Raw genomic sequence first — 26,371 nt, 5'->3', positions numbered from 1 at the left:
AACATGTCAAGTTTATTGGCATGTCTATAGATATATGTTTTTTTGCATATGATATAAAACCCGGTGTTTAATGCTAATAAAAGAAAACTACCTGCAAATGTTGACACATATTTGTGACAAACTGTGAAGGGGATTCAGGGAAGGAAGGGAGTTATTCTGTTGTTCATCTGGTTTTCTGGTACAGGTTTGTTTAGTATGTTGTAAAGGCCTCGGTATTTTGTGGGATGGCCTGTGGGCTGTGTTCTCTCAAGACCAGAATAGGGGTCATGCTGACCCATGAGCAGAGCAGTTAGCTAGGGAGAAAGAATGATTGACAGTTACGAAGAGTATTTTGAAAAGAAAAACAAAACAAAACACCCGGCCCTTTATTCCAATGAGTAAGTCAGCAAATGCTCCTCGCTCTGTAATTATCCTTTACAAAACAACCCCCACCCAAAATCCTCCACTCGTCTGAACTTCAGAGACACGGAATGGGAGTGAATGAAAAGGAAATGCTTGCCGCTGGGAAGCCACAGTCCAGGGGGAAGCTCACCGCAGGTCCCTAAAAGACAGAAACCTAGAAACAGGGAAGAGGCTGCTGTTGTTTTACAAATGCACTGTCAAGATTATCCCTTAGTCTTGAGGTCATGACCAATCAACGGTCGGTCCCTAAGTGTGGTAAACTACAGGTAATTTCCCAACTCTTTACTTTGATCTTATTTTTGTGTGTGAACACTACACAGACTGACCAAAAGATAACCCGTATCTTGAGATCTCCAGGTAGAAGTTAGATAGGCTAAGTCCAGGGACTCATGCACCCGCACCAGACACCTGCAGCCACTGGGACCTCCAGGTCCCAGGCTGCTACATGATTTGGGATTAAGTGTCTGGAAAACGTGCTGAGTGCCTGTGCCAGCTGTTTAGAGAGAGCGGGGTAGAAGTGGATGGGACGCTGTGGCTTATCATTTATTTATTGGCACTGTCTGGATTGTTGACACAGTAATGGCAAGCCACATCCCTGCACTAACTAGCAAGGGAAGTGTGACACCTTGAGGACAGGAGAGGGGGTGCCAGAAGCTCAGGGCAACGACCAGAGTTGCAGGGGCTGGGTAGGGGGTTGATGAATAATTTGCTCCACCGGTTGACCCGCGGCATGGGTATTTGTTTACTACAGTGGGAACAGAGCTTTCCAGATTTGGGTCTGGTTGCTAAGTGAAGTTCTGCACCCCTGCGGGGCACCACCTAAACCCAAACTCGTGTTTGTCAGGCATACAAGACCTAGGGGTCTGTCCTGGCCACCGATTTAGCTGAGTGACAGAGGGAATGCGGCCGGTCACCCTGCCCACTGGCTGACCTAGAGCGATGCTCCCGGAGTGGCGCTTCGCGGTGTGTGGGTCCTTGCCACCCGCTCTTGGAGAGGTGCGTGGGATGCACATCCGCGGCAGTCGGGCCGACCCAGGGTGGGTGGGGGCGGTCCTTCAGGCTGCTCTGTGGCCCCCTTGGGAACGCAACTTTGTCTGGGTGGGGGTAGGGGGCAGAGCATCAGAGCCGGGCGGATGAGGCTGTAGTCTTGGGCACCCCGCCTCCTCCAGGGCCGCCCCTCCCCCTCGCCCCTGCTCTGGCTCTCCAGCATCCTCACTCCGCCCAGTTCCGTGCCAGTTGCGTGGGCTCCGGCTTCGTGCGGGTTTTTTTCCCCTTGGAATGCTCCAAAACTCGGCAGCGACTACGAAAAACCCCATCGGAACTGACCGGCTGCGCTAGCACGGGGCGCAACACTGGTGCCGCGCGCCAGCCGAGCCCACCTCTGTCACTTCAGCCACCGGATTGCAACTTTGCAGGTAAGAGAGGGTGCAGCCTCCGCGCTCCAGACATTGGCCACGCAACTGGGATACCAGTTAAGTTTCCCAAGCCTCCTGGGAAGCAGGCTCCCTCCTGGGAGGCGGGCATCCCTTAGGGGTTACAGTCACTAGGGTGCAGCAGCTTGGTTGCTTTTTAAGGTTCGGGGAAAGGTTTTTGCGAGGCTTTCTTTTGGGTGATCCGGGTTGAGGGGGAGTTTGGGGGCGCTCCCAGGTTCTCTCTGCATCGCGTTGTAAGGCAGGAGTGGGTGAGGGCGAGGAGCGAACCCCTGGTGTGACTTACATGGTAAACAAAGGATCAGCCTCTCCGCCCGCGGTGCTAGGGAGCTTGGTGCTTGTGTTCTACCTTCCAAGCGTTAGGAGAGGATTGAAATGGCACGGTCCTTGGGCACATATGGTGAACCCTCGGGCTCTCCAGCAGGCACCGAGACAGAGGGCAGGAAGGGAGTACAGCAATTGCTGTTCTGTGGGTCCATTCCCCTCTGCGTCATTTTCCTTCTGTCAGGCAGCAAAAGCACTTTTACGCATGTGGTTGGACCAGGTTTGGTGGTTCCTAGTTCTCCTGGCAACCGAGACTTCAACTGAGCCAGGGACCCTGCTTGCTACCTGAGTAGATTGCTTGGCTCCAGGGCGCAACTTGTTGTTTCCAGCTGCGAACTCAGCTGCCTTTTGTGACTCCGGGGTGGGGTGGGGGGAAGGGTTGGGGAGAGCTGGTCCGAGGGACCGAAAACCTCGTCACTGTGTCCAGTGTTCTCCTGCCACTGTGGCGCGTCCCTGTAGACACGGTTTCTCAGGGGAACACTACCAGTTAAATTCCGCTGCTATAAAATGCTAGCGAGTTACTTACGGAGCAAGCGACCAAGCCAAAGGAATGGAAACAGGGAGGAGAAGGCTGCACTGTACCTTTAAAATGAAATTTAGAACAGACTTGTAAAACTGAGATAAAATAAACCACCGAGGCTCATAGAATTGCTGGCTTTTCTATCGTAGTTATCACAACGCAAAGCTCCTAAACATTCTTTAAGGAGAATAAAAGGTTTAGCAGAGGATTTTCTTTTAAAGACTCAGACACCGAGAGTAGGAGTTGGTGGCTATGTTAACCGTGTTACGATTTGCTATTTAAAGTTATATTTGTGACGCCTACTTCTGTTCCTCTGGACAGTAAACCAGGAAACATCAAGTATTTAAGAGAGATAGCATAGTAAGACATAAGCGTAATTCTGTCCGAAATTCAGAATTAGGATCAAAATTGGGTTTGATGTGGCTGAAGTGAATGAAGCTCTCCACGATCTCTGCTAATAGTGCGGTTGTTTACCGAGATCAGTCAGTCCAAGAGGGCAAGGTAAATGGGCATTTACCAAAGGATTTGTGGATATCTTCGACTAATAAAGGGTAGGACAGGTAGCGAGAGAATGCACTGGTATGGTTCCGGGTACAACTGTAGTGTGCAGCTCTACCTTCCCTGAACGTTGATGGAATCTCTAGTCTGCCTGGCCGGAGGAAGGATAGACTTATGCCAAGAAAGGCGAAGAGTCAGGAAACACACAGGTTGCCAGCGAGAGGGATACATCCGAGTTTCTCAGTGGATGTATTATGTTGAGAAGATGCGCATGTGTGAACTTTGAGAAGTTTATCAGCTAGATCTGGAAAGGGACATGCACATTTTATCCGAGCATCAGCTGTTTAGGCTGGCCAGAAAGCAAACACCTCTTTAGCCAAACCTGTCAAGTATGGACGGCCTTTGTGAAAATCTCCGATCTTAAGAAATGACATACATTTCAGCTTTCCTCTTTATAGCCATTCTCAAAGATACGGGAGGAACTAGATTTACAATCTTACATTGTTTATTCGTGTGTTGCATTTGTTTCTAGAAGGCCAAGATCGAACTGTGTAAGCTGGCACTTTTCATTATCAAAATAGTAACAGGCCAAATAGCTTTCCGCAGAATAGAGTCTGAGTCGGTTCATACTTTGTGGAGATTGGAAATCCCAGAAGCTGTCTGCTTACCCCTTCTGTTTAGTGAATCTTGTTTAGTGTATATACTTCAAACTCAGAGAACCACATCCATCCAAAGAGCTAAAGACCTAGCTGGTCCAACGCCCTCATCCAGAGGACAGAGCACAGTCAGCTCTCAGCAGCAACTCACGGCTTATAGACTACTGTGTCATCTCAGGCTATGATGGATGTAAAAGGCAGAGGGACTGTTTGTCAGCTCTCAATGACCATGTCTACTGATACGTGCATGAAGTGCATGGCATTAAAACTTTACTTGAAATAATCACCCTTAAACATCACTGTTCCTGAACCGAAGGTGACAAGCAGAAACTATACACAGTCATTGTATTTTTGGTACAATCATTATTTTTTATGACACAAAATAGTAAACATTTCTGATCGTCCAGGACAATATTATCGACTTACTTTATTTTAAACCCATCAGTGTCTGGAGAGCTACAATCCCTTTAAGAGTCTCTGCTTGCTGACTCTCTGAATTAAAATCAAATCTCGGTGTTTTTGGAAGCACTCTATTTTTAATCCCCACACATTTAATCTCCAGAATGGCTTGTGTCATTATTCAACAAATTAACATTCTATTTATCGACTGCAGATTAAAATGAGGTCCCTTTTCTACATAGTGAATATACTAGGGCCAAGATAAACACAGGCATACATATGTTCAATAATAAACTTTTAAACAACAATGCTCAGGGAAATCAGATTTGTAATTGAAGGTGGACACATAAGAATGCCAGAGCAGTCACCAGGACCACAATGTAGGGCTGAATTTTCTTTTGGAAATATCACATATATACATTTTTTTTTTTTAACAAACTGGGTGAACGGGGAGTAACAGACTGTTACATTTCCTCCTAAAATCATCAAACGCCAGCTAGGAGATCAGATTCCAGCATACATCTTGCCTTCCTCAATCGTGGCGTGGTCTGGGCTAATTAGACACTGGTGTCACTGACTTATTGAATGCCCGTCAAATACCACGAGCTTTTATGAAGATGACTCTCGTGAAAACGGAAGTTGAGACAATCCAAAGTGAAAACGCTGGCTGTGCTCTGCCCATTCCCTCCCACCAACAAGCATCCACTTTAACCCAACAGTGCTTGGATGTTTATCTCCATCTCGTCGTAGTGATGGCTTTGTTGTCCTCCCGAACTTCTCTGTTTCTCACTTTTCCTAATATACAGCTTCGGCATTTCGGGAGAGCTGAGGATTTTCTTTTCTTTTCTTTTCTTTTCTTTTCTTTTTTTTTTAAAAGCAGAGACAGACACAGCCTAGCTGTGCTTTCTAAATGAACACCAATCCAGACCTGATCGCGGAGAGCTTTCATACAACAGCCATGGCAACAACAAAATACCCGAGGGACAGAGAAAGACATTTAGGAAGAAAGTCATCTGGGAAACTAAAAGGGAAAGATACTTTTACCGAAAATATGTTAACTTGAAGTGATCTCATTCCATGAACTATTTGGCAAATGCATTGAAGTATTTAAACCTTTTAAACATCCCCGTGGATGTGTCTGAAAGTTCAACTTAGGTAGGATAGGAAGGATGGCAGTCCAACTACTTGATCAATTACAGTTGTCAAATGTTATATAGTATTCCTCCCAACATTAGTTTGTGCACAACACAACAGTGTCTCAAATGATAGCTCCTAAGAAATGACAGAGTATACACGGGCATAGTCTTATGCTCCAAACTAGAATCAATATAAATTAATTTAGAGTCTAATATAAAAATATACTTTTATCTGGCACAAAGCATTCTCTTTGAGAAATAATAAGTGCAGTAAAATTCATGATAGATATTAATTAAACACTGTCTGTAGTCTGCTCTAATCCTTTCAAAATATGTTGACGAAGTTACCCTAACTTCTTTGAACCAGTAGCAGGCAAAGTTGGCTTTTACTGAGGACAGAGGACAGGAGAGACAAAGAAGGGAGAGGCCAATATTTCTGGGCACCAACCTATGCCAGTCACTCATTATCATCCCTTCTGCTTGGACTTTGAAGTGCAATCATGTTTCAGCGATTTGGAAAAGGTGAACTGATCGAACATCACAGTTTAATTCTATGGTGAATCAGTGTGTTGGAAAAAAAAAACAACCCTTATGAATACCTGCCTGTCTGTCATCTAAGCACTTGGGAGGCTGAGGCAGGAGGGTCTTGAGTTCAAGAGCAGCCTGGGCTGCAGAGGTCTAGCTGGTGGAAAACAAAACAAAACAACCCAAATAAAATAAAAAAACCCAAAGGAAATAAACAATAACAAAACATCCCTGAAAAATAAAGAATTACCTTCTTATTTCCTAAAAGTGAATTGTATTTTTCCAACTATTTATTTCTTTTAAGTTTCCAAATACTATAAGATGGGAATAAGATGTCTGTTCCTTTCATGGGGACAGAATTAGAAACAACAGCCTTGAAACAGCAGGAGCTGAGCTGCTGGGCTCACACAGGCTGCCCTGTTGCCCTTCTGGGCTGGACACTGACCACAAGGCTTTGCACATGTAATCCTCACACTCCAGCCCAGCCACAGACCTCACCCAGGCACCCTGCTTCTAGTCGTATTCCTCAGTCTACATGCAATACACATGAAGAAGAACATGTCCTTAACGAATAAAATTCAAGATTACACATTTTCCATTAAGAAGCCACAAGACAAGAGCTCCTTACATTCAAACCTCACCACATCTACAGCTATCGATAACACCCCCTTGTGAAAAAACCGTCAAGGTGAGGCATGTTAGATTTATATTCCCTTTGTCGGTGTTATGTAAAGTGTTAAGACAAGTGGCTTCGTCTTCATTATTTTTGAAATTTTAACTAATTATTTCATGACCCATGGTAAGACATTTTAGTACCTATGACGTGGTTGTTTTTAAGTGGATAAATGCATTCGAAATGTAAACATTATAATACAGAATCTATTGACATTACCCTGAAAAATAACATGGTTGAATGTACATAATATTACCATGACACTTAACTATGAACTATTACCCCCCCCCCCATTTACTGCCTGTTTGTAAATGGACAATTGGGTAGGCCGATGGGTGGCTCCTGGGTTCCTGGATTTTCAGGCAGAGTTCCCCATGCCTGGAATACCTTTTCCCCTTTTGTTCCCTGGCAGACTTGTCTCCCATCACTAAAGCCTTGTTTACGCCCAGAGCCCTTCTCACCTTCTCTGGGAAGTTTTGTCCCCATGTCTCAATGTATAAACACAGGCACAGCTTGTTAGATCTGCCTTGCAGGTGCGTAAAGGCCTGTCATTGGGGCTAGACAGGAAACACCTTTAAAAGTGAAAATGATTTTTACAACCCTGTGAGTCTGCCACAGAATAGGGTTTCTATAGATATTCTGCTTTTGCAGTTGAGCAGAGTTCATTTTTCATATTTTCCTAATGTCATACCTGCGACAGATGACTTGGAGCATGCTTATTTCATAAAGCCCACTTATAATAATATCCCCCTTATATGCACGTGTGGCAAATGCCACGCAGTTTCTTACATTAACACATAGTCTTCCAGTTGTCATTCAACAGATCTGGCACTCAGTCTCCTATTGTTGCGGAGAGGCCACCATCACAGGACTCCTATAGCCCATCAGTAGCCGCTTTGATTTAAAAGCTGCCACGCTGGCATTCCGAACGTTTTCAGTCCACTGTGCTCTGAAGGGAGAAGTCAGACGTGAGAGAGCCCAGACACAGCTCTTTCCCAGGAACGCATACTGAACCAAAAGAAGCCCTAGCCTCCGTCCGTGATTATATTTAGCAAATTAAGTTGAAAGTTCATGACCAAATTTGACAGACCATGATGATCCATTGTAGGTGGCATGAGTTTTGTTTTGCTTTTGGTCTTTTTTACTGTGTATCACTGAACTTTGGAAACTATAAATCAAAGGTTATTTCCTTCAGAGGTTAGGCTGCTCAATATTCATTTATTTTGATGAGTCAAATAAATCAGTATGTATGGATTGATTTTTGTCTTTTCTCTGTTCCTCTACTGAACCTCTTTCTTTTAAAGCATTTATCTTTAGTAACTGGTCACGATACCAGTATGAATTCTCAAAAATACAACGGAAAGATGAGGCAAGAGGTTTAGTGTTTGCACGGCAGCCACAGGGGGAAGAACTCATTGTGGCTTACCTACCTATTGTTGCCACGGTGAGCATCCTACCAGGCAAAAGCATTGTTCATGCTGAAGAGAAGAGATGATACCCCAAGGACCATCCTGAAAGGCACACATTGAATGCTTTGCTGCAGCCATAGTAGTTAGACAAGCACATCTGGGCCATGCTGAATTTCACCTCTCACCCAATACATACAGAAATGTATACACATATGCAATACTGTATATTAATACATTTGTGCATGCATACACATGTATGTATATTATTAAATAAGTAATGTTGGTGAGATAGGCTCTGCAGATCAAGGCTTGTCATCAAGCTGATGACCTCAGTTATCTCCCTGGGACCCACATGGTAGGAGGAGAGAGCCAATTCCAGTAGCTACCCTCTGACTTCTACATACGTGTCGTGGTGCGTGTGCTAAGAAACACACATAAACACACACAATAAATTTATTGAATAAAATATTAAAAAGCCTATACTGAATGGATTTTTTTAAGTAATGAAGAATAGGAGCCTGCTTATACTTTGCCAGAATTTTTCTCCTCTGTGATTTATACAGCATGATCCGAGTGTCACCTGTAAGGAAGGCTCTGAGGACCTCTAAAATTAAGGAGAGGGAACACTTACAGCTCGACCTCTCTGTCTGCGCTGCGTAAAATGGAAATGTTGGCAGAGAGGAAGGGCTTATTTGTTTATCAGGTTCATTTTAACCTCACAGCTTAAGGTTTTGATTTGCAGTGCGCTGGCACTTGGAGAAGCGAGCTGCGTTTTCAGTTAGCACTCCGGCACGCTCCTGGAACAAAGTGAGCCAGCAAATGATTTTGCCCTTTCAGGAATAAAAGACGCTATAATGAAAAGACATTTCATTATGACAGTGCTTATGATAAATATCTTTCCGTCGTGTGAAAACATCAATAGCATCAGCCTGAAAAGGAAGAGCCACCTTGCTTTCTGCTCGGACTTTGCAGTGAACCAAACACTAAGCCAGAACTTAAAACATCATTAGATAAAACACTCAGGTGCTTTCCTTCTGGGTTTTGCATTGCTGTGGTTGAAAATTTTGCACAATTAAATATAGAAAGTTGCTCCCTTTTGGGTTAACGGCCATCATTACCCACAAAATACAGAAGACTCATTGCAAATTATAGTGTCTTAGTCTCTGATTAAAAATATATATATAAGCCGGGCGGTGGTGGCGCACGCCTTTAATCCCAGCACTCGGGAGGCAGAGGCAGGCAGATCTCTGTGAGTTCGAGGCCAGCCTGGTCTACAAGAGCTAGTTCCAGGACAGAAACCAAAAACTACGGAGAAACCCAGTCTCAAAAATTCAATATATATATATATATATATATATATATATATATATATGCAAAGAAAACGTGCAACCCATTGAGAAAAACCTAAACAAATTGAGTGTTTGAAATGATCCATTATTGGTTGTTGTGATGGCTTCATTTCTTCCTTCTGGACGCCCATTGCTCCCTGCTTTATCTGGCCTTGCTGGGGGTTCAAGTGTTCTCTTTTGTGTATCTTTTAGTATATTCTGGAAATGAACTTTCTGGTTTTGATTGTTGACTTTTTAAAATCTTTTCTCTCATGTTTAAAGTTATTTCAATCTGCGAGAATGTCATGGATTGGAAACTCATTTCTTTTTCATACTTTATGGAATTCTTAATTCAGTCATTTCTGTTGATAAGCCAGCTGTAAATTTTGAATTATCTATTTTTAGTTGTTTTTATCTTTACTTTGTTGTTTTAAATGTTTTCTGTTAGTGTTTTACTTAGTATTTTTTGTTTGTTGTTGTTTTTTGAGGCAAGGTCCCACTATGTAGTTCCGACTGTTTGGGAACTCATTATGTTGGTCAGGATGGCCTCCAACTCACAGAGAGGGATCTGCTTGCCTCTGCTTCCCAAAAGCTGGAAGTAAAGGCTTGGACCACCATACCCAGCCTAATTTTATTTAGTTTTTTAAAAAGGTTTTATGCCTGTGAGTGTTTGCTACCTGTATATCTGAGCACCACGTGCATGTAGTACCCTCAGAGGCCAGAAGAGGGTACCAGATGCCCCTGGAACTGGAATTACAAACAGTTGTAAGCAATCCATCATGTAGGTGTTGGAACTGAACCCAGGTCTCTGCAAGAACAGCTAAGCATTCTCTCCAGCTCCCAACATTTTATTTCTATTATAAAATAATATGTCTTGTAGTTCTCCTGCCTCATTCATAGAACACTTTATAGCGTGATTTGATGTGTTTCAGTGTATTTTAAAACTCAGGGCTATTATGTCTTCGTATGTAATTTTGTATCATTATTTCTTTCTCCATTAAAGTAACAAAATGTTGATGTCCAGACTTTTGTACTCCACAAGTTACTAATATTCTTTAATTCTTCTTTTTAATCTGCTAGAATGTCATTGATTGGAAACTCATTTCTTTTTCACACTTTTATGGAATTCAATTCATACTTAATTCAGTCATTTCTGTTGAGAAGCCAGCTATAATTTTGAATTATATATTCTTAGTTGTTTTCTAACCATTTCAGCTCTTTCTTTCTCTGAGCATTTTTATAGCCCTGTTTTCCCAAACGACATTTCCCTCACACTCTGTTGGAACTTCTGTTAATCAAGTTTTGTGTGTCTTTCAGTTCATTGCTTAGGTTTTATTTCAAGGTTTTCATTTGGTTACTCATACGTTGCAGCCTTCATGAGTTTCCCTTACCTTATATGACTATTCATCAGCCTCAGCTGTACTTTCAAATGAATATGGACACCTCCAGTGACAAAGTTATATAGATATATTTTCAAGGGATGCTTCTTTCTTTTTAATTTTAAGATCAACGAATATGGTAGGGCACTGGAGAGATGACTCAGTAGTTAATAATACTTGCTGCTCTTCTAGAGGACTGAGGTTCAGTTCCCAGAACCCATATGGAGGTTCACAACCATCTGGACCTCCCGTTCCAGGGGATTCAGTGCCCTCTTTTGGCCTCCTGGAACACTGCATGCACACAGTACACAGGCATACTGTGCTGGCATGTTATATGTCAACTTGATACAAACTATAGTCCATTTTGAAAGAGGGAACTCCAGTTGAGAAAATTCCCCCACTTGCCTAGCTTGTGGGCAAGCCTAGGGTGCGTTTTTCTTGATTGATGATAGATGTGGGAAGCTTAACTTACTGCAGGTGAAATTGATCACCAACTGCTCTACTAACTCTTTTCAGCTTTCTGTCCTTATTTTGCTGAAAATCTTAAAAATTTAAGTAAGTGTTTTAAGCCAAACCTCCCGAACACAGCACTCCCTCCTGTTTATTTAGCATCTCACAGAGACGTGGGGGATTCTTGCAGAAGATCCTTCTCTCTGGGAGGCTTTCCTCCTTCTAAGATGTTAGAATTAAAGTCCTGCGTAAGTCAGAAACTAGCCCCGCCTTTAGCTAAGTTGTTTTTCATCATGTTTTCAGGAAAAAAAAAAATATTTCATCACCCCAGCACAGTCAGAAGCATGAACTGGGCAGTGGTGGTGCACACCTTTAATCCCAGAACTTGGAAGGCAGAGGCAAGTGGATCTCAAATAAGTTTGAGAGAGGGTTTCTCTGTAACTTTGAAGACTATTCTGGAACTAGCTCTTGTAGACCAGGCTGGCCTTGAATTTACAGAAATCCATCTACCTCTGCCTCCCGAGTGCTGGGATTGAAGCCATGCACCACCATCACTGGCAAAACATTAAGTTAAGATGCCTAAAAGAAAACATATTCAAATGAAAAATAATAATTTGTAATCTAACCCATAGAGATGACTATGACAACAACATAGATAATTTTAGGATCATTAATCTGTCATTTTAGTTTAATTGCCACTGAAAGGAATGTCCTGTATAAAAAGTCACAAACTCTTTGACATTGATAACTGAACAACCATTTGTACCTATTTTGAATTAAATAAGTTCCAAGTGAATTCCTATTAATCTAGCAAAAATAAGTTCTAAGTTTTAAGTAATAGCTCTCTCTTTTGGAAATAAAACATACCATTGATTGGACAAAAAGTAGAGGTAATATGAAAACAGTAATAATTGAATCTCTTTGTCATTGAGTTGAGATGTGAGAGGCCTGTTACCTAGTGAGTGAGCTTCACTGGAAATAAGAACAAAAGCATGGGAATATGCTAGGAATCGCTACTCTTCGAGGTATGATGGTTAAAGCTTGATGCAATGTATTTCCTCAAAGCGTTTCTACAGATAGACCAAACACTGTATTGAAGGCAGACGAAAAGATACTCTATAAACCTCCCTATCAGCCATCCATCCTGTTTGTACCAACAATATCATTATTAATATCTATACTATGTATATGCAATATGACGTGAATGAATAAGATCCTGTTTATACTGTGTGCAATGTGGATTGTCATTGACATGTTTGTTCATTGGCTGACGGTTTTAAATATAAAGTATAGTTACAATCTATAATAAGAGATATAATAACATGTAACTGGGGACACTGTCTTCCTAAAACACACTTTACTATGATTGCATTTTGCACTGCATGGCCTCAGCTCAAAGTGATACAGCTAGAGTTAGGGTGTTAGTCTTAATATTCTAGACCTGGATATACTAAGGGCTACCCCTCTCCCTTCCGATTTAATATATGTCAAGTTCAATGAAACTCTTCTAGATGGCCCATGTGGAGTTAGATCTTAGACTCATCGCTGGTTGATCATGTCTATAATGTTCTTAACTTACCACCAGCCCATAACGTGGGGTCTTGATTGAGAATGATCCCTAACCATTCAGAACCATGGGTACCACCACGATAAACCTTGGAGAACCCAGCATAGATACAAGGCTTCCTTTCCAGAGGGAAACCCTGGCCATCCGCTCAGATGGCCATCAGAATGGCCAAACCTTGGCCATCCATCCCAGCTGTGTGCAACAGTTGCTGATTGACCTGGACTTCCAAGTCATTCTTCAGTGACTGGTTCTTGAGAGAGCAAAAGAGGACTAGCGATGAGAAAGTGAAGAAGCTAGGAAAGATTGGGATCAGGAGATCTTGCACAAGCTGATGGCTCGTGCAATGAAGTCTATTAAGAACTACAGCGTCTTATATGCAGTTTTCAGAGTCAACAGAAAGCTCGTCTGTAATGGGATGAAGTCAGCACTAAGCTAATCAAACAATATTGTGCCAAAAAGAATATAGGTTATCTCCAGTGCCTCACAGATCAAGCATACAGTGGCATTGGGACTAATAATTCCAATCTCTTTGGTGGGGAAAAAGTCTGGTTCCTCTGAGCTGAAAATTGAGCTTCTTCGAAGCCTTGACCCCAACCTCAGACTGAACCTTGACAAGTCTGCCCCTGGGCAAGGACACAAAACTAGCCTTCTCTTTGTCCTCTCCTCAGGGCCCCTGAGAGAGCCGTGAATCAGTCTTGCCCTCAACAGAGCATTGTTCAGTAGTATTCCATGGTGTGGGCAAACCGGCTTCCGTCACAGTTGTGATGCAACATGGGCAAGTTGAAGTCACATCAATCAGAAGACTTAGCTCTTGTGCTTCTCTGGCAGCATCCCGAGACTCACGGTGGCACACAAAGCTTCCAGGAGATTTACAAGTTTTATCTAGGTCCTGGCAATGGTCTGTGGTGACATCTCAGCCACCTTCCTGATATATTTGGAGGGAGATAAGCGTATTTCCCAGGAGATGGTGGGGTGCCTTCTATGAACTAGGAAGTTCACCTTAGCAGATGCTTTTCACCTCAGCCTTCAGAACTTCCCAGCCTCCATTACAGATACATAAGAAACAGGAGGAATGAATTATGTCACTTTCAAACCATCTACTCCGTGTTATATCAATAATCATCTCTTTATCTCTTTTCATTTTCAGATGTTTTAAACTTGATTCACATAAGGTTTGCTTTCTCATTTAAATTTTGCCTGGGCACCACTTCCAACAGTGAAAAATGACCAATCAGTTTTCCACGCTTATATGCGTATGTTTTTTTTAGTTAGTGATTATCGTATGAGAAAAATCATATAATATGTATTATTTTGAGGCTTGTTTTCTCAACATGGTGCCTGTGAGAGTCACCTCAGGGCATCGCGGGTATTGAAGATTAGTGTCTATTTTATGACCGGTATAGGTGGACCAGCTAATATTTAACCACTCACCCACTGAAAGACATTGGCTTTGGCTTCCCTCCAGGTCTTTTTTCCCCCTCCTCTCACCAATAAAGTTGGTGTAACCATCTGTGTTGGGGAATATCTTCGTTTATCTGGGCTACCTGCCCAGTGTGTAAATGTTGACTCATCATATTTGTGTCTTTAATAAAGTGACATTTCTCCAAGTGTCTCTCCTCTTCAGAGACCACCATCCATGCCTGAAGGATCTGGGATTCCCAGCTCTTACCATAGCCTTGGGCATTTTCAATTATTTTTAGTTTCAAACATTTAACCAGTGCTCCTTCAGTGTGGTATTAATGTGCATTTCTCCAAAGGCTAATGATGCTCAACCTCCTTGCCATATGGATCCCGTCTTCAGCTCAGTGTCTACTTTTGTCTTTTGTCGATTCCCTAAAGTTTTTTTTATATTCCATGTACTAATTGTCTATCAGATACCATCTGGCAAATATTTTCAAGTATGCAGATTGCCATTTCTCATCTTAAGACCCTAGGAAATGTATTAGTTTTGATGAAATCCAACTTATCATTTCTCCACATATATTATCTTCTTTTTCTTTCTATTTTTTCTTTCTCTCTTTTCTTCAGTTCTTGGGATTGACCTTTAAACCTTGGATACATTAGGTGAGGCAAATGCTCTACCATACATTTACTTCTGTTGACATAAGTGTTCTCATAAATATATATACACACACACACACACACGCACACATATTTCACTTTACAGTATACATTTGCTATATATTCATACGTACATCCTTATAGTACTAGGTACTATGTATGTTTACTATATACATGTATACACACACACACACACACACATTGTCGTACCAGGTACCTGACAGTAATGATAAAGAAGCAGGATTGAGAGTGTGGCCAGGCGGCTCGGAGCGAGCAGGGCTCTCTTTACCAGTGGATTGTAGAGGGTGCACGGCCAGTCTTCTGTTCGACATGGCATTGTCTGATATTCAGGTGAAAGAACTGGAGAAGCGTGCTTCTGGCCAGGCTTTTGAGCTGATTCTCAGCCCTCGGTCAAAAGAATCCGTCCCCGATTTCCCCCTTTCCCCCCCAAAGAAGAAGGATCTTTCCCTGGAGGAAATCCAGAAGAAATTAGAAGTTGCAGAAGAACGGCGCAAGTCTCATGAGGCGGAAGTCCTGAAGCAGCTCGCCGAGAAGCGGGAGCACGAGAAGGAGGTGCTGCAGAAAGCCATCGAGGAGAACAACAACTTCAGCAAGATGGCAGAGGAGAAGCTGACCCACAAGATGGAAGCTAACAAAGAGAACCGGGAGGCGCAGATGGCTGCCAAGCTGGAGCGTTTGCGAGAGAAGGACAAGCACGTTGAAGAGGTTCGAAAGAACAAAGAATCCAAAGACCCTGCGGATGAGACCGAGGCTGACTAATTTGTATTGAGAACTGACTTTCTCCCGACCCCTTCCTAAATATCCAAAGACTGTACTGGCCAGTGTCATTTTACTTTTCCCTCCTGACAAATATTCTAGAAGCTGATGTAGGACCGTATAGGTAGATCCAGACCGTGAGATGTTTTAGGGGCTCAAGGGGAGAAACTGAAAGTGTTTTACTCTTTTTTAAAGTGTTGGTCTTTCTAACGTAGCTATTTTTCTCGTTGCATCTTTTCCACTTGAGCACACTCGGTGTGCTGGGTTAATGGCTAGTACTGTATTGCCTCTGTGGAAGACGTTTGTGAGGAGTGTAGTGGCTTCTTCCGACCTGTTAGATGCTGATATCTGTTCACACCTGCGATCCCAATTCTGTCCCAATCTTATCAGATGCTACTGTACTTGAATGGTTAATAAACTGCACAGTGCTGTTAAAAAAAAAAAAAGAAGAAGCAGGATTGAATAATTGATGGCTTTCTTCTAGAAACAGCCTGTATTTTATTCAGTTTTTATCATCTCGGAGTTTCCACTGACATATTCCATCCACAGAGTTTCAGAAGAAAACGCAAACATCAAAATACATGAAGATACATTTTATTTTCTAGTGGTATAAATTCTGTGTAAGGTAAAATGAATGTCTGAAAAAAAAATCATCATTTAGACCTAACTAATAAAAGTATCGTATTTTGGACCAAAACATAACCACTTTGTAGTAAATTTTCTTGGGAGGATGAGAGATAGTGTTTGGTAGAGTTTGATGTTTAGCGACATCTGAGCAATGTGGTGGTGCTTTTACACGCCTCAGTGGTTACTCATCACTGTTAATTTAGAAGACTTTAGAAGGCTGCCATGGTTCTGGGTGTGTCTGGGAGGAAGTTTCCAGGAGGGATTCACGGAGGAAGGAAGACCCATCCTGAATGGAGGTGGTATCGCTCCACAGGCTGGGATTCCAGACTACATTAAAAGAGCCTAATAACCACTAGCTCTCTGCTTCATGATTCTCTGAGATGCGAGGAGTCCCAGGTGTATGCTCACCCATATGCCCTGTCACCGGGACCTCTGCAGTGCCTGCCCACGGTGAGGGGCAACACACTCCATGCATGTGGTCCACAGACATACGTGTGGAGAAAACACCCATACACATAAACTATAAATAAATATTAAGACAAATTTTAAAGAAGTTCTGTTAGGGAGGGACACAAGAGGGTAGGGGAAGAGGAATCAGAATGCATTATATACACATATGAAATTGTCATAGAATGAACCTAACCAAAAAAATCTATCAAAACTAGACAAAAGCATTTCTTTAAAAAATATATTTCTTGCTTTCTTCCTCTTCCTTTCAGAGACTTTAATTAAAAATATATTTGGGTGATTGGCTGTGTCCTCTAACTCACTAGTGGATTTTTATTTTAAAATTATTTTTATCTATGCTTATTTGTGTAATTTCTTTTAAAATACTTATTTATAATTGTGTGTGTGTGTGTTTGTGTGTGTGTGCACATGTGTGCCCGTACTGGTGTCCACGGGGACCAGAGCCCTTGGGCTCCCTGGAACGGGAGCTGCAGGTAGTTACGAGCGACCTGATGTAGGCGCTGGGTGGTGGGTATGGACTTAGGCCCCCTGGAAGACTGTGCATCTTAACCACTGAGCGATCTCTTCTGCTCCCTGGTTGGCATAGATTCTGTTACTCTGTATTTAGGTAATTTCTTTAAGCTCCCATTTGCCAGAAATTCCAGTATATGTTGCTTCTCACATATGTATTTTCCATGCCCAGGATTTTGGTTCCATCCTATCTGAAGTCTTGTGATTCTGCTCACCTCTTCATTCATTTCCACTGTCTGCAATAAAGCTGTAGCAATTTTGATATCTTTTGGTTATTTCTGATTTTGATTAGATGATAATCATTGTAGATTTTATTTTCTTGGATGCTCCACATTTTTATGCCCTTGTAAGTAATTTTGAATTTCATTCTACAATGTACTTAAATTACAAAGAGCAAACTGGGCCTTGCTGGGTCTTGATTTTGATTTGATTTGACCCACACTTGAGGGCAAGGGCTAACTACATGCCACTACCACGCCAGCATCTTTGCAATGTATTATTGGGTTTTCCATCCTTGCAAGAAGGAGCACACACCATCCCTGGCCCTGTGAAAATGCCGAATACTGCTCCTTCAAATACTCTCAGACAGTTCCACCCCTGGCCTCGGATAATTCCTCATAATCCTGTTTTAGTTATCTCTACACTGGTGGGAACTGTGCTGGACAGCAAGGGCTGGGCTCCCTTTCCTTCTGCATGTCCCCCTCCCTCCTGGTGCAGTAGCCTGTGACCTCCAAACTATTTCTTGTTCTCCCCAAATTCTCACTCTTATTCTAAGAGAGTCTGCCAACCGTATGAAGAGATGGTACTTAATTTTTGTTACCATGGACTTTTAATGAGATCCCATTTGAGCTATGAACGGAGCAAGATAAAATCTAGGTGGTGTGTACTGTGTCTCCGCTTCCTTGAGATAGTAGTGTTACTTCTCCTGGGGTGGCATGGCTGCACTGTAGGGGTGTGTAGGAAATTGTTATGGTAGTCTTTTCATAGCATATAAATCGGTCACTTGTTCAAAGAAATCTTGAGAACTTTATCGTGAAGAAGTCTTTTGTCATTTCTTTATACTCAAATATGAAATATAAAAGATTTGATATTAGAACAGAAGGACCAGTAAATGTTTTTAATAGAAAAAATTAACTTAAAGAAAGATCTTTTTCTTTTAGCTAAGTTATGCAGTGTTATCACATTTCAACTATTCTGACATTGATATTTCCTTAGGTTGCTAAAGGCTTACTCCGAGTCTTTCAAGGACAGACAGCTCTTCCTATGTTGCCCTTGCTCTCCAGTCTCTACCCTGCTAGCACAATTTTATCAGCTCACCATTTCCAGTTACAGGAAGGTCAGTGTTCAAACACTAAAATCCATACCAAGACTTCCTATTGGAAATGTATAAGTTTTCCCTAAGCCTTTTGTTTCTGTTAACAGAAAATTATATAAATTGCAAGATGGTATGTCAACTTTAAAAACAAAATAACCACGTGATATCCTGATTCTTCCATCACTAGGATGGCGCTTGCAGGCAGAGTTCTCCTTCAGGAACTGAGCAGGAGGCTAGAATGAAATGTTGCTGGGGGGAGGGGGTTCTGATGTCTATTTGTGAGGAAAGGGGAGTCGGAAGCAGATTGGCAGAAGCAATTAGATGAGCCCTGGAGCTGATGACGGTGCAACCCATCAGGTTCTCTGGACTCAGAACGTGGAAACTGGACTTGAAATCGCAGTGGACAGTTCTGCACAGCTGAGGTGATGTCTGAAGAAGCTGACAGCTCAGGGCTGTCTCTAGTCGGGAACTAAAGCCAGAAAGCTTCATTGAACGAGATCTGGATGCACTGGAGGTCCACCAGAACGTCCTCCCCAAACCATTAACTACACTTACTTACCCTGAGCCCAGCGGGGGTATTGGTTCGTTAATGCGCTGTACCCCTTTGTGCGTTGGTACTGCAGTAGGTACCCTATGCCCACTCCTAATGATTCACACAGCATATACCTGTGCGTCTGCAGATCTGCTAATGCTTTCCTTTCCTTCTTAGCTTCATTACAGATGCTTTTCAAAGGGCCCAGGCCTTTTGCCACTTCATGGAATCAGCTCAATCAAACACGAAGGCTGTAATTTGGAAACAAAGCTTTGAATATGTAGCCCATTGTTTCCTTCGGAACTGTGTTTGTTGCTTTCTTTCTGTTCTGAAGAAGGAGAAATCCATCAGAGGAGAACAAAGGAGAGAGGTGTGAGAAAAATAAGGCTGTTTTCCCCAGGGTGTGGGAGGGAGGAAGGGCTCTGTGACCAGAGCGTTAAAAGTACCTTTTGACAAATAAGCAAAAATACAAAAAAAAAAATGAAATCAACAATTTGACAACTTGAATTAACTGACACTCTCTTAATATAATGTTTGAGTTTTAAAGCTTTTCATTGATCACCTTGGTTTAGGCACTGTGTTTTTCTCCTGTAAAACAATTTCCCACTTATTCCAGGAACAGAATTTACCAAAATAAAGGCAACGAGGGCTCATGGCCCATCCTGGATGGAAGGTGAAATGGCTACCTCTCTTCCCTTCCCTTTGACGGGGCAGCACACTGAGAATCTACTGAGCTAGCCGAGAATGGGTTCCCTTTGGGCATTAGGATAGATACGAGCCAAAGCCCTTTCCCTAATGAAATGCTGGCGGCAGAGGGAGAGAAACAAGTCCTCAGGCCGTCTGCTGCGTTTCAGAGTGCTAAATATTTTTGCTGAATATAAACTAAAGTTTATGGTTGGGACTCAAGTGTGAGTTCTAAGTTCTCAATTACCCAGCTCGTTGTTACTGTTTCACTGGAGCTGCATAATGGATGTGACTCGTGTGTGTGTGTGTGTGTGTGTGTGTGTGTGTGTGTGTACGTGTACCTCTCCGTGTGTGTAAGCCAGAGGAGGACATTGTGCATTTCCTCTTTCCATCTCCACCGTATTCCTTTGAGGCAAGTTCTGTCCCTGAACTTGGAGTTCAGTTTGTTCAGCTAAGTTGTTAGCCATCACACCCCAGCGATACCCCTGTCATCACTGTAGTCCCCAAAATGCTGGGGTTCAGGCTCAGGCATAGGAGACTAGGTGGGTCTGTTAGGTGGGTGCCGAGGTGCAACCTCAGGTGGTCATAATTGTGAAGCAAGTGTTCTTTAACCACTGATCAATCTCTTTAGTCCCACATGTGATACTTTTAAACATCTGTATTTTAGGGTGTTACTTGTTCCTATTTTTAAAATCTAAAATGCTTGAACAGGAATCAGTAACTCCTCTCTAGTTCTGAGCATTGCCAACAGCCAGGAACGGGCTTGAAACTTAAGCAGAATTACTGTACGCTGTTAGGTTGGGCATGGGGAGAGACAAGATAGGTGTTTAGATTGTGAAATTTTCATTATCTTTGAAGATACAGCAGTGACCCTAGGCAGGTGGTCCTGCGTGCTATAAGAAAGCCTTCTGAGATAGTCATTGAGAAAAAGCCAGTAAGCACATTGCCCCATGGTCTCTACTTCAGATCCTGCCTCCAGGTTCCTGTCTTGAGTTCCTGCCTTGATTTTGCTTGCTTGTTGGTATATTGTGATCTGTAAGCTCAATAAACCCTTCCCTAAAGTTACGTTTGGTCACTGTTTCCTCACAGCAACAGAGAAGCAAAGTAGTACCCCTGAAGTCACTGTCCCTGTCATTCTTGAAGTGGTCTGCTACTGTGTTTATGGGTATCGTTGGGGGAATTCATTGGACAGTTCATTCTCTGAGACTAGAACCTTAAACCTCAGCCCTCTGAAGAATAGACTATTGACCTGTCTTGCTCTGTGTCTCACAGCCCAAGAGGCTGACAGAGAAGGGCCAAAGTCCCTGGAGCTGTATGAGGAGAGGTGGACCAGAATCTTTTGTGATGTGCTGCTCTCCCCATTTCTTAGATTCCTTTGAGGAAAGCATCGTCACAGTTACCCTGTTGAGCTTTCATCATTGCTGTGAAGATGGCTCATCCCAAGTTAACTGTTCTGTATGCCCAAACACAAGTACTTCCCCCTTTACACAAGAGCTGCCCTCACTAGATGGCTTAAGGGGAAGAACATTTGAGATCTGTCAGATGTAGAATCTTGAATGCCCCCCAAATGCCTCGCGAGAAAGACTTGGTCCCAGCCTGTGGCACAGCTTGGAGGAGACAGAATTTAATGATGTTGGGCCTCGTGGGGGGTGACTGTGCCTTTGGAGTGCATGTTGGACCTCAAACTTCACTTTCCATCTCTTTGCCTCCTCCTGCCCTACCTGAGATAGTTCCCCTGCTGCATCTCCATGGTTCTGCACCTCTCTAGATACCCAGAGCAGGTGGACCCATCTACTGCAGATGGAAACCTCTGAAACTGAGTCAGAACAAATGTTTCATTCCTGTAGGTTGTATTGTTTGCCCGTGGTACGTAGACACAGCAATGAAAACTAACACAGATAAATTAGCGTCGGAAGTTACCCAAGGAGTTAATTATTGTGTTTTAAATTCCTAGGATGTATGTTTGCTGTTGTATTTATTTGTGTTTTTCTCTCCTTTTTGAAATGAGGTCTCACTGCATATCACTGACTGGCTTAGAACTTGCTGTGTCTAGACCAGGCTGGCCCTGAACTTAGAGATCCACATGCTGCTGCCTCCTGACTGCTGGGTTTAAAGGCTGCACGCCACCTCAGTTGAATTTCTCTATTAATGAGGAAGACTGGAAGCCTGGTAGGAACTCTGGAGAACGGTGACAAACATCGGACCATGCGTCCATTCTTTCATCTAAGATGCAGTAATCATCTCGTTCTATGCTGGAAGCTATTTGGCCGCTTGATCCGACATCGACGTGAGCAGATGGGAATCACACTGTGTGAAGTACTCCCCGCTACAGCAGCAGCGTCTCCCAGACTCTCTAGAGCAGCAGAGAGCAGGGGTGAAGTACACAGACAGGAGCTGGAGCTACACTACCTTGGTTCCAGGCCAGCTGCACCTTACCATTTGTGTGGCTTCAGGGAAACACTTGAGTCTAACAGCGTGTGTCTCTGCATCTGTGTGGTACTTAAACACTTCTGCCACTCGTGGAGGGAGTAGCAGGAGATGATCTATGTAAAGAACCTGGCGGCGTGCCCAGCACACACGAAAATCTAGCGAGTGTTTGCAGCTACTGTTGTGTTTCTTGGGAAGTTTCTCATCTAGTCTCTCAAAAACCGATCCTGTTGGGGGCTGCAAGGATAGTTCAGTGGGTTCAGAACACTGGTTGCTCTTCCGCAGGACCTGGCTTCAATCCCCATAACCCACATGGTGGCTCACAGTCTGTAGCTCCAGAGGACTTTGATGGCATCGCGTGCAGGTAGTGAACTGACAGACACTGTAGGCAGAACACTCCTGCATATAAAATAAAAAACAAAAATAAAGAAGAACTAAGTCCATTCCTGCGTGTGTTAAGTGTACCTACAACATCTGGGCCACCACGAATGCTACGGTTTGTGTTTGCACTTTCCACATAGTTATGTGTTTGGCTTTTAGTTTGTATCCTTGAGAGAGAGTGACACTCAGCTAGAAGATGCTGAAATCCAAGATAGATAGGATAAACATGAGGATGGTCCTCAAAGTGGCTTTGCGCACATCCCTAGGTGTTTCTGCCAGGCTTCCTGTTAACCCCGGAGCCTTAGTTTGATTGCTTGCCATGCCCGAGCTGTGGTCCTTTTGGGGGCTCAAACTTTTCCTACATGACAGTCAATCCTGTTAGCCCTTCTACCACTACAGAGCAATGGGGTTCATTGGAGTCCTTTTAAATTTCTTGTTACTCCCCGCCCCCAACTGCGAGGCACAGGTTTCCTCAAAGCAGATAACATATCTGCTTACTATAGTCTTTCAAGGATTTTATAAGGCCAGACACCTGCTAGCTGCTCAGTGTGCATTCATTGATCGAGTAAATGAAGACCTGTTTCCTTTTATTTCTAAATGTATTAAGTATACAGTATTCTGTCTGCATGTATGCCTGCAGGGCAGAAGAGAGCACCAGATATGATTACAGATGGTGGTGAGCCACCCTGTGGTTGCTGGGAATTGAACTCGGGTCCTCTGGAAGGGCAGCCAGTACTCTTAACCTCTGAGCCATCTCTCCAGGCCTAATTTGTTTACTTCCAAATGGAAGGTTGAATGCCATCTATGTATTATATTTTTCTCTTTTTCCTCTTTGGTAACCCTCACTTTTGCGGGAAAATTTATTTTTGTTTTTTTCCTCCTTCATGCTCCTATGATGTATAGCTCTCTCACAAAGGCCTTTGTCAAATATGGATTACAAAAGATAATATTTCTGAGAAAGTCTGAATTCTCTTTTTGACAATCTATCAAACTTTTTAATCCCTTTTATCATCTCATAAACTCACCATATTTATCTATAGAAGACTAGGACCCTATGGCAGCTGCTCTGCCAAGGGAGTGTAAACCTTGCATTTCTAGGAGATACTAATTCCCTATAATAAAACACCCTAAGAAAATGTTCTCTAGTGGGAATGGAATTTGGTTGAAAATATGCTGGCCTAGCCTGCATGAAGCCCTGGGTTCAGTCTACAGCATGGCAGAGACAAGGTATCAATTATGAAATAAATCAAAGAAATTTCTTAAACCAGAATATTCTGAATATGTGTGTGTATGTGTGTGTGTGTGTGTGTGTGTGTGTGTGTGTGTGTATTTTTTAAAAAGCATCTTACATATCCCAGTCTGACATCAAATTCACTATGTAGTTGAGGAAGTCCTTGAATTTCTGATCTTCTGACTTTTGCCTTCCAAGTGCTAGAATTACAGGTATATACCACCTCATTTACCACAGCTTTTGGACACTGGATTTTACAGCTTATATTATATATATGTATACATACATATAATGTAAAATCTACCTTATATGTACATGTCAAATATATATTGTATTTATATGTAATGTATATGTAAAATATGTATAAAATAGAAATTATATTCTGGTTTAAGAAATTGATTTTGATTTATTTCACAGTTATTCTTAAAGTAATAATTCTGAGGGCATAAATGACTTGAAAAAAGAAAAAGACATGACTGCTCCTATGTATGATAAAAGAGAAAATTTACTGTAGATAAATGAGGAAAAGCATAGCCAGAGACAGGGACATCTGGGAGAGTCTGAACATGACCAGACTGAGCTGGACCATGTGAGGAGATGGAGGAGGGGAGAGGGAGAGGAACTGCCAACCAAGAGGGGCAGCCTGGTCAGGAGACTGGCATAGCTAAAATGGCTGGAATATACAAGGAAGGGCAGCCAAGACCCTAGGCTGGAGAGCTCAGGGTAGGGGGCAGGAGGTAACAGGTAGGAGTTGAGGGATACAGGGAAAACCTGGTGCTCAGTGTCTGTTTTGATATGTTAGTAGGCAAATCTCATTTATTCCTGGCTTGAGACCTAACACCTTAGCCTTGTTGTTCATAATAAATGATAAGGGGCTACATAATCTTTTATGCCTAGATCCTGTTGACATGGGGGTGTCATTGGGGAAAGCTGGAATGCTAGCGGAGTCCAGGGAGAGCAGGCTATTCCACTGGCTGCCCAAGTGCTATGGGACCATTTGGGGCTTGGGAAGTGCAGGCAGCACTGGAGCAGTGTGGGATGCTGGACCTTCTGGGTGGTACTAGACACTCTGAGGCCCCCAGGATGCGGATTTTAGGGAAAAGCTGGAGCTGGGGGAGTTGCTGGGACAGTCTTCAGTTGAAGTCTACTGGGACAGATAGACTAGAAGGAAAAGATAAAATAAGGAATTTGGGGGGAAATTTTATCTGGGATGTCCACTTGAAACTTTTACACTCATGGTCTCCATAGCTGCAGGAGGGGGGGTCCCAAAAGCAGGGAAGAGAGAGAAGTCCCTTCTCAGCAATAGACAGAAGGCAGGAAAACTCAGGCTGTTGGTTGACAGGAGAACATGTTTGTTTGACCCGTGAGAAGTGGATTCAAGTCAATTCCCTGAAGTCTACAAGAATTTGTTTTAAGTTTACAAAAGGGGATAAAAGTTTTCGATATGTTGGCATTGCCACTATCTGCAATCTGTACTGAAATCTACATTGCAGAAAAGACTCACTCATGCCTTTGAGTCATAGTAAAAGCTTCGGAACCCAAGAATGGTTTGGGGTTAAAAACATGAACACACATTCCTCTTTCTAGAAGAATAGATTGGGCAGATGTTTTTTTTTTTAAAACACAATATGAAGCACATTAATGTCTATACTTAGAAGATAACCCAAGGACTTAGAAGACAAGCAAGGGAAATTTAAAATTTTCAGCTTGTGACTACGATGGTAGTAGGAGTACTTTAATCAGGCTAGATTAATAGCTTATTAAAACTCCATTGATTGCTAAAATTCTAAACTTTTGAAGTCTTAACATAGATAGCAATAGCATAGAGAGGGGAAGATATCTGAAATATTTTTCATTTTTAAAAAATATACCTTAAATCACTCTCTTAGACATTGACCACTTGTATTTACATATCCTAAAACACCTTTTTAAACCTTCACAACTTATTTCATCTTTCATGTCATCAGACCTGTTCAGCTTGTATTTATATGTCTTTGAGCACTTGCTTAGACCCTCAGAACTAAAATATACTTTAAACCTTTTTATCCAATCATTGACTATGAGACACAGGTGGCTGATTGCCAAGAGCAGTCATTGTAAAGCAAGTTCTTTAAGGGGAAGGGGAGAAAGAATACTAAAAAGTTATTTTGGGAGTTTTATCTCTTTTTAGAGTATGGTAAAAAAAAAAAAAAAAGGGAAAGTGTCTTTCTCAGCTGGAAACTCTCCCCAGGGCCCAAGGCCTAGACCTGTTTTATTACTTATGAGGTGGGGGAAGGCAGCTGTAGCCCCAGGGGAGGAGCTAGCAGGCTTGTGGCAGTTAAAGCTACAGTTAGCTGTCATTGTCATCTGAAGTCTGAGAAGGATACATTACTTTAGGGGGTATAATCCAAGTAGCCTATTAGCAATGAAAATAACAGAGACTTTCCCATTACTGAAATGGTTGCCCTAGGCTCCCTTTTCCATGGCTTCCTTGGGACTGTAGGTCTCCGGTTGTCATGTAGGACAACATTCAATCTTCTGCTACCATACAGGGCAATGGGCCTTGGATCATCAGACCCAGGTCTGAGAGAGTTTTCCTGTAGAGGAACTTGGGGGGGACTGACCTTACAGACAGAGTGGGACAACAACCCCAAGCTGTCCACCATTTTAAGTAGAGCCCTGG

At 42.7% G+C, this 26,371-nt stretch overlaps 2 protein-coding genes across 3 annotated transcripts in view; both read left to right on the top strand.

The window, feature by feature from the left end:
* Nucleotides 1–1,488: 1,488 nt before the first annotated feature.
* Nucleotides 1,489–26,371, top strand: part of Trpc4 (transient receptor potential cation channel subfamily C member 4) — a 159,062-nt gene continuing 134,179 nt past the window's right edge. For both annotated transcript variants that reach the window (XM_041659214.1, XM_041659213.1), the window contains exon 1: nucleotides 1,489–1,817. The gene's annotated coding sequence lies outside the window, so the exon portion shown is untranslated. The remainder of the gene's footprint in view (nucleotides 1,818–26,371) is intronic.
* On the top strand, nucleotides 15,019–15,980 carry LOC121452865 (stathmin-like). The gene has a single exon (XM_041659216.1). It carries the CDS (start codon nucleotides 15,088–15,090, stop codon nucleotides 15,535–15,537), a length of 450 nt encoding a protein of 149 aa, XP_041515150.1. The 5' UTR covers nucleotides 15,019–15,087; the 3' UTR covers nucleotides 15,538–15,980.

This window comes from Microtus oregoni, unplaced genomic scaffold (genome assembly GCF_018167655.1).
Source record: "Microtus oregoni isolate MIOR12 unplaced genomic scaffold, Mior012 000010F_ref0000083, whole genome shotgun sequence".
In the NCBI taxonomy this organism is placed as follows: Eukaryota; Metazoa; Chordata; class Mammalia; order Rodentia; family Cricetidae; genus Microtus; species Microtus oregoni.
This window is presented reverse-complemented; position numbering and strand designations above follow the sequence as displayed.